This window comes from Mirounga angustirostris, unplaced genomic scaffold (assembly GCF_029215605.1).
Source record: "Mirounga angustirostris isolate CCGP_5_RB_7025 unplaced genomic scaffold, mMirAng1.0.hap1 SCAF_5, whole genome shotgun sequence".
NCBI lineage: Eukaryota > Metazoa > Chordata > Mammalia > Carnivora > Phocidae > Mirounga > Mirounga angustirostris.
In genome coordinates, this window is record NW_026991713.1 from 51266093 (window position 1) to 51282591 (window position 16499).

The 16499-nt window shown below is 48.4% G+C and overlaps 1 protein-coding gene across 4 annotated transcripts in view; it reads right to left on the reverse strand.

The window, feature by feature from the left end:
* Window positions 1-16499, reverse strand: part of RASSF3 (Ras association domain family member 3) — a 142849-nt gene continuing 126350 nt past the window's right edge. For all 4 annotated transcript variants that reach the window (XM_064590964.1, XM_064590963.1, XM_045873042.3 and 1 more), the window contains 4 exons: window positions 9546-9653; window positions 7061-7289; window positions 5344-5453; window positions 1-2725 (listed from right to left, as the gene is read on the reverse strand). In XM_064590964.1, coding sequence (XP_064447034.1) covers window positions 2576-2725; window positions 5344-5453; window positions 7061-7289; window positions 9546-9653 — 597 coding nt within the window. In that variant the 3' untranslated portion in view covers window positions 1-2575. The remainder of the gene's footprint in view (window positions 2726-5343; window positions 5454-7060; window positions 7290-9545; window positions 9654-16499) is intronic.

Here is a 16499-nt window from a genome sequence, read left to right on the forward strand (position 1 = left end):
TAACAACTTCGATTTTTAATAATGGAAACAATTTGCCATTCCAGAAACAACTGCAGGGAAGAAAAATCTTCCCTATAAAAATAAACTCATCAAAATTATAAATATTATAACTTTTTTACTTCTGCGATTCAAAATGCTCCCCTGCAATACCACCTCCTTCATTTTAACAACATTCCGGTACCATCACATACTGAAGAGAAAACAGTATTACAGCAAAGCTTAGTTTAATTTAACCTAAGAATTAGTACAATGATTTTTAAAAATCTTTGGCCATCGTGGCCTTTCTTCTTTTATGCATGAAAAATGCTGCTGCAGGAACCAGTGTTTGGGAGAGAACGTCAGTATTCCAAGAACTAAGTACTGACAGAATTTCAATACAGCAAGTTTTCCAAATTGCAACTCGTAGTGCGCACGACAACGAGCGAGGTGCTGGGTACTACAGAGGACGATGCCTATTTTAGACAATCTACTTCAAGTAAAAAAAAAAAAAAAAAAATTCACAGATAACCATCAGCTACTACTTTAGGTTCTAACAGTGTCTTATTCTGAGAAACAAATGCTTCACAAAATATAAGCTTACTGGGTGGGCAATTAAAAGACCAGGTGGCTGATAACAGTATACTCAAACCCAAGCCACAGTCTGAACAGTAAAACCAGTATAAAAATCATGAAGGCATTCCCTGAACAATAAAGGTAAAGTACTGGATGACGTCACTAAAACCTCATCGATGCACTAAAAAAAAGTTACATGCAAAATTAAACAAGATGTGCCACACATATTTTATAGCTAGTTCTACTTTTTTTTTTCCAACTCTCCTTAAAAAGCTTAGGAAGATAGGACTGTCTCAGTAACCAGTAACCGTGCACAGCAGATCACCACGGACACCTGCCTCCAACAAGATGGGTGCTCTCTGAAAAGTCAGAAGTGCCACCAAGAGGGGAACAGAAATGCAATTTTTAAAAGGCACAGTTCACTTAAGAGGCAAAGAAATGAAGCACCTTGGAATTTCAAAAAGAATCCATTAGGTGTCACCAAAGTGTTGACAATTCCTTGGGAATTTATAAACAAAATATATCTAGACTAAAAATAGATCATAAGGCCCCTTCAGAACCACAGCTTTCCTATTGTTTTCGGATTGACTGCTGCAAAAAATGAGGTTATTTAACCTGCTTTAAGGAAGGCTTCTATTGCACATGCCTTTCTTTGGTTGGTAGGAACATGCACTTTTGTTAAAGCATTTCCAGAAAGAACCCCTCTTGTGTGGTCAGCTCGTGGGCGGCGGGGCAGGGGCAGGGGAGTCCTCCCTTTCTGGCCACCTTCCTCCTCAGAGTCAAGTACTCCTTTTGGAAGGAGGATCTGATGGCCCTGGGTCTATAATCCACATCCCCATTCTACCTTATATAAAAACAGATTGCAATTTGTAAGAGAAAGGCAGAGGAAGAAGAGGGGAGAGTGGAGGTGGAAAAGGGGAAGGGGAGGAAAAAGGGAAAACAGGTAAAGAAGGGGAGTGATTGTCACAAAAGTAGGCAGTGAGCTCTCTACCTGACAAATCACCCAGCTAACAGGAAAACTGCCACCCCCTACCCAGTCTCCTTTCCACTCAGAAGACAGCCGGGCTGGGGGAGACCAGGGCCGTAACGTAAGCCATAGGTCAAGGAGTTAGCCATAGGTCATTGCCGCACTGCCCGGAGAAGCCAACCCCCCGCCTTGCACGGGGACCAGTCCCCAGAGAGGGCAGCCCCCGCAGCAGGATTCCCACCCCACCCCCATCTGGGCCTGCGAGGTCCACCTGCGGGGACGTCCCAGTTCCTCCCTTTGGTCTAGCTCCTACTTGCTCTGGCTCTGTTCCCACATCTTACTCCAGCAAATCAGTCAATACCACAATGGGTTTAACATCTCAAAACCGAATGCTTTCATGTGGTCTATAACCAAATACACCTTTCTCCCCGACCATCAACCCCTCACCCAAACCGCATTCCCGCAGAGCTCCCCACTTCCACTGGTGCCTTCCTCCACACTTGCTCTTCACGTTCTCTGTCCAACTCCTAACCAAACCCTTCACAAATGCCCCCGAGTTCCTAGCTTCCGGTGCCTTTCAATTCACATGCATCGCTTCTGACATTTAAAAACAAAACAAAAAATGGACAGGTAGTTTCAACATAGGACAAGTATTCAGATAGATTCCTTGTTAAGCTTTTAAAAAAAAATCATTTGCACATCCTTAAGCTTAACTTCATCAACACATAATTAACTAAAACAAGGTAAGGAATAAAAATAAACCAAACAAAACCCAGAGTCATGCTTCCAAGCCGTCTAGGCTGCTCCAGATGAGAGCACAGATTCACAGCTTGCCGAGGTGACCCCGCACGGCTGTTAGACCGAGCGGCAGAATCCCGGGCAGGAGAGGCCGAAGGCGCGGGGCGCTGCGTGACCAGGTGGCGGGAACTAGATCTCGGGATCGAGGGCGGAGGCCCCAGCATCTCGGGGCGCGAAGCCAGCCCTCCACCGAGACGCCGGCTGCCGGCTCGGCCGCGGCTCCGCGCCCCTCCTTCCTGAGCGGCAGGGAGCCGGCGCCTAACGGGGTTTCCACACCTCACTGAGGGCCTCCTCCAGCTTCTGCCGGTAGGCCGCGTAGCGCCGCCTCAGGCTCTGCAGCTGCTCGTCCTCCTCCTTGTCCAAGATGCGCAAGAAATTCTGTAGTTCTGGAAGGCTGAAGGCTTCCCACTGCGCGAGGACACAAGAAGAAAAGTGCCAGGTGCTGAAGTCAGAATGTAGGCATGCTGGCCGGGAGCACGTGGGGGGGGCGCCCCTCGCCCCGCCCCCCCCCAGGGCACCCAGGCCCACCCTCTCCTCTGCCTGCCTCCCGCAGCTCCCCACGGCAGCTCTCACTGGGGCCAAAGACCTCAGGGCCCTAGGCGCACTAGACACCTTCACTGCTGACCTGGCCCCTCTCCACCGGACCACTGAGCGTCAGAGCCCACTGCCCTCGCCCTCTCCCTGCAGTCACCACCATCACGGCCGCCACCTTTCACCTCCCCCAGTCTTACCAGCTCCTAAGCAGCTCTCCAACTGGCCTGCTCTTCTCTACTACCTCTGCTGCCCCCTATGTATTCACCATCCTCTTCTCCAGCCCCGGGAGAACCTCACCCTTCTCCGTGACCTCCTCACTCTACTCTTCTGTTCCATCTGTTCCCCCAGCAGCCAGGCTGAATATGAATACTCTTCCTAAAATGCAAATCTAGGCATGCCCCTCCCCTGCTAGAATCCTTCAGTGGCTTCCCCTGGTTGTTCCTGCTAAGTCTGAAAGACCCTGGCCCCTCTGGCTCCCCTCGTTCTCACACTGTCCCACCCATTACATTACCACGTTCTCCACTATGCCTGGCAAACTCCTACTCAACCTTCAAGTCTCAGCTTAAACGCCACTTCCTCAAAGAAGTCTTCCATGATTTCCTTCCTCCCTTCCTTCCCACCCAGGATGATGTCTATTAGAAGCTCTCACTGAGCAATGGTAGCCCTGATCACAAAAGATTTAAACAGTCGGACAGTTACTTGCTCGGCATCCCCCTCACCTACACTTGACCTAACACTGCAGCTGCTGTGCTTCCATCCAGGCTCTGCAGTGGTCTCCCCACAGCACCTGGTAACCTAGTCGGCACAAAGTAAACATCTGTGCGGTTTAAGAAAAATTTTTTAATTGATCAGTAAAGGTCAAGAAAGGTACTTGACATCACCAGGGAGGGTTTTTGTTTGTTTGTTTTTCTAACGACACATCCTCCCCTTCCAAAAGGGGGCCCTGGGTCCTGGGCTGAGAATCACTGCCTTAAACAGGAACAATTTCTTTCTTTCTTTCTTTCTTTTTTTTCCTAAAGATTTATTTATTAGAGAGAGAGAGTGAGCGTGCACACCCACACAAGCAGAGGGTGAGGGAGAGGGAGAGAATCCCAAGCAGACTCCCGCTGAGTGTGGAGCATTGAGCCCTCTGCCCACCGGGCTCAATCTCACAACCCAGAAACCGTGACCTGAGCCGAAATCAAGAGTCGGATGCTCAACGGACTGAGCCCCCCAGGTGCCCCAGGTACAATTTCTGACGGGGAAGTCCCAGGGTGTGGGGAGGGAAAAGACCAGAGATAACCTAATACAAGTAGAAAAGATGGAATAAAACCACCAAGTAGGCACAATGGTAGAAGGCTTTCTGGAGAACTCTGCCCTGGTTATTAAGAAAAATAAGAAACATGGAGTAGGAGAAAAAAACTTTCTACATCAGAATGTTCCATTAATTAAAACAGCCCTGTCTTCCTAAAACTCCCCAAATCAAGCTCCAACTTACAGATAAAACAATTTACAAGGCATGTTTATGTGTATTTTTAATTTGTGACTCAAAATCACCTTTTAATAAAGTCTTTAGTCCCACTTTACAGAATTCAAAACTGAGGGCTGAAAAGACTGGAAGATTTACCCAAGGTCATGCTCCTAAGCTAACAAGAGGACCAGCAGGAAGCAGAGTACTAGTTTCCTAACTTTTAACCTGAAACTATTTTCACTGCATCACACAATGTTTTACACAGACAATTCATGCCATTTCCTGTCTGGGCAGACGACAGAGACCCCGGGCTTGCAAGATTTACTCAAGTGTCGTTTTAAAGTTGGCGTTTGATCTAGAAGGACAGTACAAAGTGCGTTTTTCCTTCAACTGAACTGACCTAAATTCAATCCTCCCTGGAGAGAAAATGGCAAATGATGCATATACAAACATAATTTCTAAATCACTTTGCCAAGAGGAAAAAAAAGATTCTAGAAAGTTATAGATCTTTCGTGGTAAAGAAACTGCACTTTTTTTTTTTTCCCTGACATTTCATTTTTTGATTGCATTTCCTTTTATTTCTCTTTAAACGAAAGAGCCTGGAGATGTTAGCAGCAAACATATGGAGAGTATCGACTTTCATAGTTTAGCTGGATTAGGGTAATTTGGAGGCAAGAGTGAAAAGGGCTCTTTGGGTGGGAGGGAGATCTCTTACTTGGGCTCTTCCCACCTCTGAAAATTATAAACCAAGAGAATACTTAAAAATATATATGTATATTGATATGTGTATATATATATATATACACACACATATCAATCATAGGCTAACTTTGGGTTCATTTCTGTCAATTCAAAAACACCTGTCCTCCAGACCAGCTCCCCCCTCTCCCCCCCAAGAGATACAGACAGACAGCTGGACGGGCACTCGCTGGTTCTCTCTCCTCCTGCCCACCCCCTGGCGGGAATAAAGTCACTAGATTCAAGCAGTAAAACAGGGCGAGGTGCTCTCTACAGTGTAAAGCAAGAATGAACAATCACTTACCTCTCCGATTTCGTGTTCACGAAGAACAAAACTCAGTGTGTCTGTTCTGGGCCCAGCCACCAAACGCAGGTAGAGTGGATGCTCGCGGTCTGAGAGCTTACAGGCGTAGACTGCGTAAGCAAACAGGCAGCCCGTTGGAGTATTTCGTCGTCCCCTGGACCGTACACCCCACTTTCCAGCCCCTCCTCCAGATCAAAGCAACAGCCCCCCTCACCCAGCCACCGAGTCACCACCATCCTCCTGCCCCTCTCACCGTGAACAGCCTGCGGCGGAATTAAATCTACGCTACCTCCGTTCTAACTGCACAATACACACTGTGCCTCGATTACAAAGGAAATCATCCTCCAGAATGAATCTAAATGGGCATTAGTTAGTCCCAGGATGGGCCTGTAATTCATTCTGCTCCTCCTTTCAGAAAGCAAGAAAGTACACTTACAAAAGCATCTGCAACCCCTTTAAGAAACAGTAAAAATATACCAAGCAAAGGACACAAAATCAGAGCGAATCTGTCTATAGATTAACTTAGGATTGTGAGCAGCTACAGACAAGCCAAGCAGTCCGAAGGCGGGCTCGGCTGGCGGCAGACACAGCCGTGTGTGTCTCCTGTGAGCGAGACAGACACACGCACGCACACGCACGCACGGTCCCAGCACCGCCTGCCGCAATGAATGGGTCCGCCGGCCCACGACGCTAGCACCGTCCGCCCGCGCAGCTCCAGCCCAGCGGGCAGGCACCGAAGCATCGTAGGAGATGGAAACCCCACGCTGCTGAGCCCAGGGCCTCCTGAGGGTAGGAACCTTGGCCTGTCCCTCTTCGTATTCTGCAGGGCCCAGCCCATGGTTTGGGCTCAAAAAAATGTATGCACGCTCAGCAACTAGCTGCGTTTCAGCCCCAAACAACTGAAGGATATTTCTAGCATGTCCAGTTACTATATCCTCCTCCGCTGCTGCTGTGGGCTCTACCCCCAACAGTTTAAGTAGCTGACCGTCCACACAGCTATACCATTTTCAAATGAGCACTTGGTGACTCACAGAATCACGGTCATCCACCCCTGGTCATCAATTGCTGCTCCACTACCTGACTACCATATTCAGTTTCATGCAGTTACTTAATACCCTCTTCCTACCCGCTGAATGTGGGTATTAAGTTCACACAGGCAGCCCGCAGAGGAGAATGCCATCCACCCACTGTATGTGCCTCTGGGGTCCAGGGGGCCACATGCACCAGGGTCATAGCCAGTGAGGCGAGCTCAGGAAACACAAGACACCAGTAAGTCTGAAACGTGCAGTAACACACACGTGCCTCCCCGTCCTCCAAGTCTCCGAGGACGCGAGTCCCCCAAACCACCCCACGTGCGGACGCACATCAAATGTGGAATGTGCTAATGAAACCGTCAAGCACAGAGGCATCCTTTTCTGTTCTGAAGAACATTAAAATTAAGGCTTAAAAAAAAAAAAAATTCCAAGCTATCCCCCCGTGCACATCACAAACTCCTCCACAAATGCCCATCACGTGTGGGTGCCTCGCAGCTCCTCAGACCCACAACCGTCTGACTCAAGAACAGGAAAGCCAGGGATTAAAGGTGTAAGCCAGGATCACCACAGCTTCCAGAATCTGTCCCTGGGCTCTGAGACACACACACCCAGCCGTGTTCCTGCTGCTCCTGAGGACAGACAGAAAAGCAGAGACCATTTTCATCTCAGGCCTGGCAGCATACCTTGGTCTTCCCTATGACAACGCTTATAAAGTGCAAACTTGGCAGGGCTCTCGGTCACGAGAAACTTCTTGAGCAGGGCCTCGATCACTTCCCCGACGGTGTTCGTGCTGCTGATGTGCAGCGTATTCATACAGCCGTTGCTACTGGGAGCGAGCTTTCCAGAAGTCTGGGGGGGTCTGCAGAGCTCCATCTGGACTTTAATGAAGCCAGTGTAAATCCCATTTGAATTCTGAAGCAGGAAGAAAAGCACACGGTTAGAGAGAAGGTGAGACCCTCTTTCTCTTGTTCTGTGCTTTTACCGCTCTGTGACAGAGCTTCACTGAAGATCGGCCCTAAGGAAAGGATCTCAGGGGGAGGTTACCACCACGCCGGCGACGTGCTTCCAGAGCCAGGGTCTGTAGGGCAGATGTGGCGACAGAAGCCTCCTCGTGCTGTGGGGACTGCGGTCCGAGACGGACGCCTCTGAAGCCGACATCTGAGAGGTCAGGGCCCACTGGAGAGGTTACGGTCCAGCAGACCAGAGGCCAGCCAAATCCCAAGACGCACGCGTGAGTGGGGGACATGCCGGGGCCAACGGCTCAAAGGAAACATCTGCAGCTGGTGACCAGCTACTACACAGAAAAGGAAGGTGGCGGGGTGCCTGGCGGGCTCAGTCGGTTACGCGTCTGCCTTTGGCTCAGGTCATGATCTCAGGGACCTAGGATCGAGCCCCTGCATCAGGCTCCCTGCTCATCAGAGAATCTGCTTCTCCCCCCCTCTGCCCCTCCCCCCTACTCATGCTTGCACGTGCGTGCTCTCTACCTCTCTCGGTAAATAAAATCTTAAAAAATAAGAAAGAAAAGGAAGGTCTCTGGGGACTTGGGAACACCTAAACAAGCCTGGAGGGGACAGTACACAAACAAGCCATCTCATTCCTAGCGGCTATGGCGGTAGGTCCTAGATTATCAATTTCATCGAAACGTCTGGACACAGCACATACCCCACACAGCGCGTGACGACGCACCTCGGGTGCCTCAGGCAGCAAGAGTGCAAAACCAGTTGAAGCTACGATGTGAACTATGGTCATTATAAGCACTTGTCTTTTTTGTCTTAACGTGGTGTTTATAACTCCTTCTGTATACTATCTTTTACCCATTTTATTGAGGTATGCTTCTTATACAAATAAACTGCACATATTTAATACACACAACTTGCTGAGTTTAGCACTTGTCTTAACTGATGGTAGACTTACTATTTCTTAGTTACCAAAAATAGTAATAATGGTCTGATCTTCACTTTTTCTTTTTACATCCAGTATATTTAGAAAAAATGTATTCTAATGTTTTATTAAAACAAAGCCTCAGGTGTTATACAGAAATGAGACAGTTAAATTAAAACATTAAAAAACCTCCTTTTTGGTCCATTATTTTTCTTCCTTTCCGCAAGATCAATTTACAATACGGATTCACTTGTTCATTCTTGTGGAAAGTATTATACAACTCTTCAAATTTCTATTTTTGCAACAAGATGGAAACTTGCATGTTTTCATCTCCATGGGGGAGGGAAGAAGAACCCATGACAAGTGAAGTATTTCTCCTTTGATGAAAAGTGCATTTGAAACAATTATCACTGTTGGAGTAATGAAGAATAATCTTGGGATCCTGTGTCCCGCTTTCCCCCTTTGGGGGGAGTCCCACTGGGGAGGGATCCTTTATCATAAGGGCTTATATGTAACGCTCCTCCCCAAAGGCCACAGAATTCAGTAGGGCCTGTTCTAAACCAGCCACCCTGTCCTCTACTGAACTGTCAGTTCACAGTCAATAGCCTGAGAGGCAGAAGTCCAAGGGCCCTGGAAACGGGTACTAAGGGCTGGCAGGTGCCTTGAGGAAAGTCACCAAATGTTGAGGACGAGCAGAGACGCCAGTCCAGTTTGAGGCCCATGAATACTCTGGCTCTGTTGCTGGCTCTCCTTCTGTTGTCACTAAGCCCTGTGCCGCCTTCCTCCTACATCCTCACCCCCCACTGAGCTTCAGTGTTTGCTACCACACTGCAGAAGCCTGAAACAACGTGTGGGAGGCTATTACATTCGCCATCTTTCATGACAACCAGCCCAGAGAAATCTTAGCTCAATTATTTTCTAAACCATGGGCATGAAATCCTTTTCCTGACACTTCCATACTTATTTGCACAAGATAAAACTGATCTACGCCTTATTAGAATTTGAGGTACCAAATGGCAATGGCAATACTCAATGCTAAAAATCCTTCGGACGGTCAAAAAAACTTTTACAATAAAACTTTAAAGTATTAACTGATGGTGCGATAAAGCTACTTTAAAATTTAGCTTCAATCTGAGAGCTGCAGAAATACTCTATTGTCCTGCATACCTTGAACATTAAACTTCTGCAAATGCTATTCAGAGATTTTAAAACATACAGACGGTCATACCAAGAGTCTGTATTTGTCTTTTGACATGTGTCAGCACAAACAGGACTATGGGTGCTTACCAAGGTCATCTTCAACTTGTCTGTGACTGCTAGGTTGTATTTATGAACTTTCTCTTTGATTTCCTCTTTGCTGAGGTAATTGTGGGTCTCCTTCTCTTTCTCCACATCCTAGAAGAAAAACAAGCCATGGTACACATGAACAAGCACAGAAAAAAATGCAGATAAGCCAGGATTCTTTTTACATTCCACACAAGAACTCTGGAGCACTTCACCTTGACATACACACCCAGGCACTGACACACACGCCCTCTCACTTTCAGATCTCAGGGTCACCCACCAAACATGGCTTTCATTCCTTCAGACTAAGTCCTCCTGAGGGCTATATCGAATAAAACTAACCCATCAGCAGCTAAAAGCCACACTTCACTTAGTATTATCTTGTAAAACTGTCTTTGCTAAATTTCCCTTCTGCACAAACACCATTCTCTAAGAGTACTTGCAAGACTGGCCATTTCCATTTTAAACAGTATTTACGGACACATACCAAACACTCCTCTTTAGCACGTTCTATGAACTTTATGGTCTTTACAGCTTCACCATATTCACAAAGCAAAAAGTAATGGTTAATTAGTAATATCAACTGGCAATCAATGACCTACTTATACACAACTACCAGAGGGTGATTTACCTTCCAAACAAATCCTCCTGTCAAGATACAAGTAGCCAGATTTCCCCTACCCACCCACTCTCACCGTCCCCAACCCCTCCAATCTCACCCCAGCTCTGACTCTCCACACCGTGGACAGGACGGTATTAGTTGAACCCTCTTACCACTGAAGGATTCGCCGATGGTTTACTATCTAAAGAGCTCAACCAACACATGACATTATGCAATGGCTATGCAATTACAGACGGCCGAACCCCAGTGTGCTGGGACCCCATGAAGCCAACTATCCAAGACACCTGCCTTGTGTTGTGTTTAATTCTCCCAACGACCTACCCAAGCAGACGTTATTCCAGTTTCCAAAGGAGATCAAGTTCTAAGTAAATTCACCTGCCAGTAAAAACTTAGATGTTCCGTGGCAGTGGTGCTTGGACCCAAAGCCTACCAACCCTCAGTAACTCCGGTTCCTGAGACCTCTCCGGGGGTGTGTGGCTTGTGCGGGGACAACCCAACTAGGTTAACAGACCAAACTCCATTTTAACCGGGTCCTCTATGTTGTTTCCACTAACACAAACAGGTCCCCACTGTTCCCGTGTGGGTGTCTGAAGACTTAAAGAAAGGCTACATGAGCACAGGTAACCCTGAGTAGCAGCTCAAAGGATGAAGGGTCCTAACTGTCTTCAAGTCAAAAAGAGGAAGAGCAGCTAATATGGACTGATTTATCCCCCACAATAAAAGGTCTGAAAAGGTGTCTCTTTTTAGGCCATCCTCACAGCCGGAGGCTGCCCGAGCCGGCCTCGGTCCTCATATTCTCACGGGGAGCCAGTGCTCGGAGCCGCATGGGGTGGCGACCAAAGAACTTGCAGGAACACTTTAATAAAGAACATAAAAGGGCTCTAGGGGCAGCCTGGGGGGCTCAGCCGGTCAGGTGTCTGACTCCTGACTTCAGCTCAGGTCATGATCTCGGGGTTGTGGACCGAGCTTCCCGCTCAGAGCAGAGTCCACTTGTCCCTCTCCCTCTGCCCCTCCCCCCGCCTGAGCGCACATGTGTGCTCTCTCAATCAAATAATTTTTTAAAAATCTAAAAAAAAACAACAACAAAAAAACATAAAATGGCTCTTGATCCATTCAGCTGTCAAGTTTTTTGAATTCAGAGCCTGAATATAGGGGTATGCTGACTATAAAGTAGGTCAGTAACTTCCCAAGTTCAGCAGCATCGGAGTGAAGTCGGACGGGTCCCTGTTGGTAATGCTGGAGAAACAGAGACCGCCTCCTCGTTCCCCAGCGGGAGGAGTGAGCCTCAAAGTCTCTTGGGGGGCATTCTGTCTGCCAACATAAAACCCCAAAGCAATCCTATTTTTGGTGTCAATGGTTAGGAAAGGGGGAAAAAAAAAAGCTGTAGATTAAAATAACTTTTCAGAAGCTTCAATGACGATTTCTAAGGAAAATCAGAACACACATTGCACCTCTCTGCTTGCCCGGCTCTTTCCCATCCACAATTTGCTGGCCACAGGCCACGGCTGACAAAGATAATGAGGCTTTGTTCCGACGTTCATTTTTCAGTACAGACTGTCCAAAGACTCTCCAAAGCAAATACTAAGAAGTGGGCGGTAAGAGGTCCCCACTTCACAAGTGTGAGATGTGGCCCCGGGAGGGCACGAGGGCGCTGTGACAAGGAAGCCCAGTTCCAGCAAGGCCAGGGCTCTGACCCAGCATCTGTTGCCCACTGATTCCGTGCCCTCAGCTCACTGACCCGAGTCCACTCCCTCACTTCCTATCAAATCAAAGGGACCAGCGTGAATCATCTCGAAGGTGCTTCCTAGCCTAACAGGACAATTTTGCAAAATCTGCTGCAGCTCTCACTGGTGTGGCCTATGGAGCAAGATGGTTCCATTTAAGAAATCAAGGCAACCAAAGGCCCACCATTAAACATGTACAAAATAATTTTTTAAAAAAATGTATAAAATAGGGGCGCCTGGGTGGCTCAGTTAAGCGTCCGACTCTTGATTATGGCCCAGGTGATTATGGCTCAGGTCGTAATCTCAGGGTCTTGAGATCGAGCCCCACCTCCCTCAGCGTGGAGCGTGAATAAGATACTCTCTCTCCCTCTCCCTCTGCTCCTCTCCCACACCCCACTCTCTATCTAAAATAAATTGCTGTTTAAAAATGAACAAAATAGCTAACTGCACAAATACTGTAGCATATATCCACCCTAGGGGCTTACTGCCTGAATGAGAGATGAGAAGCCTAAGAATGAAAAAGAGAAGGGATAAAGAGAGTGATTAAGAGCAAAGAGGCAGGGTCAAATCAATTTGGTGAGTTCCTTTTTTTTCTTTAAGAATTTATTTTTAAGCAGTTTCTACACCTGGCGTGGGGCTCAAACTCACAACCCTGAGATCAAGAGTAGTATCCTGACTGAGCCAGCCAGGTGCCCCTAGTGAGTTCTTAATTGCAGATGCTTAGCTAAGCACCCATCATCCCTAGGCCTCCTCATGTCAGCATTCCCAGAAGCTTGGGGAAGATCGAAGGACCTAGCTGGTCTGGAAAGAGAAACTTACCCTGGATCACCCACACAGGCATAACTGAGACATGCTCGCGTAACCACTATCCTTCCTTCTCAGAGATTAAAAACCAAGGAAACCATAACGAGCAATAACAGGAAAGAGGTGGCCCCAAGGACCTCCAAGATCCTTTCAAGGTAGAACACCCTATGATTAAAGGATCAACTGGAAAATAGATCCCAGAGAAGCAGTGAACACCTAAAAGGCTGGGACCCTGATTTCTTTTAGTTCAGATATAACCGACATATAACACTGTATTTGTTTGAAGTGGACTGCAAAAGGATTTGACATATGTATATACTGCAAAACGATGACCACAAGTTAACAGGCGTCATCAACTCACATGATTACATTTTTTTTTTCCTGTGATGAGAACTTGTAAGATCTCCTCTCTTATGTGAAGTTTACTGACCTAGCGATTGCACACCTCGGCCACAGACCAAGGGCAGCTCTCCGAGCAAATATTGACGGAGCTTCTGCTGTGTGCCAGGCCCTCGCCAGAGCACGGGGACGTCAGGAACCACACCTCCACCATCACATCACGGCGCTTACTGTCCGGCACAGGCTGAGTAGCAGTGAGGAAGCGCAAGGGGAAAAAAGCTTCCGAAATGGTAACTCATCAACTTCTGGGTGGAGGAGTCTGGAAGCAGGGGGAAAGGCACAGAAATCACAAGCTCAGGCCCCGGAGCGGAGAACACTGGTTTCTTTTAGTATCAGAACTGGAGGAAGTCTCTGGAGCTGGAAAACTTCCAAATCTTTACCCCTTTAAAAGAGAACACCCCTCTTTCCTCTCCCATAGGGAAGAATCCTCCTGCCCTTCCTCTGAATGCAATGCCTTTGGGAAGACGGCCTTAGGAGGAGAAAAAACATGCAATCCAGAAGGGAGAGAGTAGGTACAAGGGTGCAAAAGGTGAACATAAGGAGGGGTTTTTCAAAACCTGTGTGGCAAGCGCACACACAGAAAACTGAGAAAACAGTACAGACATTAACCCTGACCTGCACTGGCAAGGACAGGAAACGCATGGGGCGCAGCCGTCTGAGCTCAGCCTTAAGAGTTCCCGCAGCGCCCCTGGCCGCCTGTGTGAGCAGCCGCAGGTCCTCCCTTTTATTTATAAGCCACTCTTCTTTTAGTCTCCCAACCCTCCAGAATCTCCTTTCTCCCACGGAAAATGATAAACCCTAGCCTCTCCTCCCGTGTCTGCACCCAGCAAGCCCGGAGGCTGCTCTGGAGTTTGCCTGCTTCCTGGGTGGGGTCACCAGGAACTCCCCCCGACAGGGCCCTGCCCCAGCGCTCGCCCCCCGCAGGGCCGTTTCAGGGGAAATCCAGACCGCCCTGTACAACTCTGGGCCAAGGGTCTGAGAACCTTCTTGCTAACTTCTCTGTAACTCGAAATGTTATCTCAACTTAACATTTTAAGTTAAAAATCTAACGAGGACGACAAGATAAAGCGCCCAGGAGGACCGGCTCCCGCTCCACCGTGGGCGGGGGGCACGTGGCTACTGCTGGGGCACCAATGGGTCTCAATCACAGCTCTGCCCGTCCTAGCTGTGTGACCAAAGGCAAGCGATTTAACCTCTCCGAGTCTGTTTCCCATCTCTGTAGAATGTGCAAACCAGGGCGCCTGGGTGGCTCAGTTGGTTAAGCGACTGCCTTCGGCTCAGGTCATGATCCTGGAGTCCCGGGATCGAGTCCCACATCGGGCTCCCTGCTCGGCGGGGAGTCTGCTTCTCCCTCTGACCCTCCCCCTTCTCATGCTCTATCTCATTCTCTCTCTCAAATAAATAAACTTTTTTTTAAAAAAATTAAAAAAAAAGAATGCGCAAACCAACCGTACTGCTTTACAGAGCTGCCACGAAAATATACTACAACTCACTATTCCACAATTCTGAGTGCCCTCTGGCACCCGGCTCGGTGCCAAGCGCTGAAAGCCAGGGACACATTCAGCTGGGGCGGCCGCCGCTCTGCCTTCCGCGCCCACAGCTCAGTCAAGTCTGTCCTACTCCCCGCCCCACTCCCTTGCGCGTTTTCTTTAAAAAAAAAAAAAAAAAACTACAGCCCCTTTAAAAAACGCAACTAGCACAGGCCCTGAGTGGGGGACAATGGGCGCACAGTGCCTGACGGCGGTCACTCAATAAATAAAACGGTGTCAATGCCTCTCTGTGGCCGGGCCCACCGCTCCCACGTGCAGCCGCTGGGGCTCCTGGCAGGTGTGGGGCGAGCCTGCGTCGGTGGAAGAGGGTAAATTTACCAGGCCAACAGGCTAGATTCCAAACTCAGGAATTCCTACTTTGAATCGCATCTTCCAGGTGGGGAAGGGGCAGTCACCTGATGATGTCCCCAACAGACTGGGAGACCCAGGGCTCTACCCAGAGGACAAAAATGCCTGTCCTGGGTACAGAATAAAACACCAAGTACTGCCCTGTCTTGGAGCACGGGGCCCCTGCTGCAGATGGAATGGAGGCAGGGCCAGCTCCAGTGGAACGGAGCCTTGATAATGACTTCTTTAAGTGTTCTCCTTCCAGGCTCTGTTCCAACAAAGATAGCAAACGAAGTGTTGCGGACCCCACCAAAACAGAAAAATCTTCTCTGGGAGAGAGCTTTTCCCGACCTTCAGGGAAAGACCTATCAGCAAACCAAAGCAGGTGTGCACTTAAGCAAGTCATTTCGAGCAGCTAGTGAGCAAGCAGTTTGGGGGCTCAAAAGAAACTCTCCACAAATCAAGTTAGATGCTCCTGCACTACATTTTAGCAGGAAAAAAAAAAAACTGTCCTGAAATGTCCTGTAAGTGTGCAGAGTGGAAACCCCATGATGAAGACAGGAAAGGCTCTCACACAGAGCTAAGCCCACAGACAGGGTCTCTCAGGCTGGGAGCATGTCCTGGGCGTGAGAAGGGCCACAGGGGACAGCTTTGCACGTACATTCGATGCCTGTCAGACGTTCTTCACTTTTGGTTCCACAACCTCGAAGATCTAAAAGTAGGTAGGGGTGCTGAGGAAGCCCAGAAAGTTCTCAAATTAGGATCAGCATTGCTGATATACATCAGCGCCATCCAACAGCATTTTCTACAATGAGGGAAACGTTCCAGAACCGTGCTGTCCAAAAGAATAGTCACCAGCCCACGTGAGGCATGCGAGCACTTGAGAAACGGAATTTTCATTTTTTTTTAATTGTAAATAATTTAAATGTAAATAGTTACGTGGGGCTCGTGGGGCTCAACTGGACAGCATGAATCTAGACTGTAACGTGCACGGGTATAAATGAAGAACAAGGCAGGCGAAAACTAAGAGAGAGCAATGTAAAATAATAAGCTCAAGTCAAAAGACAACCGTTGTGGAGCAAACGACATTCTATTGCTGAAGGAAGGAACAGGAACACTCGTTTCTGGGGAGCTCGGTGCTGCTGTTCTTGACCTTAGAAGTACAGGGTGCTGCTCGCGGCCATGTTCTCCTGGCACCAATGCTGACCATCGGCTGGGCGCCCCATCTAGCAACTCACGCTTATCTTGGGGAACAGCCAGGGTGCGCTGATTCATCCTGGCCAGTCCAGGGCTTTTCCCCCTGCCAGATGGGAAGATTTTTATAAATAGTGGGATATATAGAGCTGGGGCGCTATTTCCCCCCAGGCAAGGGTTCAGGGGCTCATCTTGCCCACGTTCATCTTCCGAGCTACAGACCATAAAAGATGTTTGCTGTCCCGCTTCCAACAGCAAAGAAAAAGGAAGGGAAAGACTGTCACAGACCCCTCCCCCTCCTCGTACGGAGAGAGGCCTCGGTGTGATGTCAGGGTAG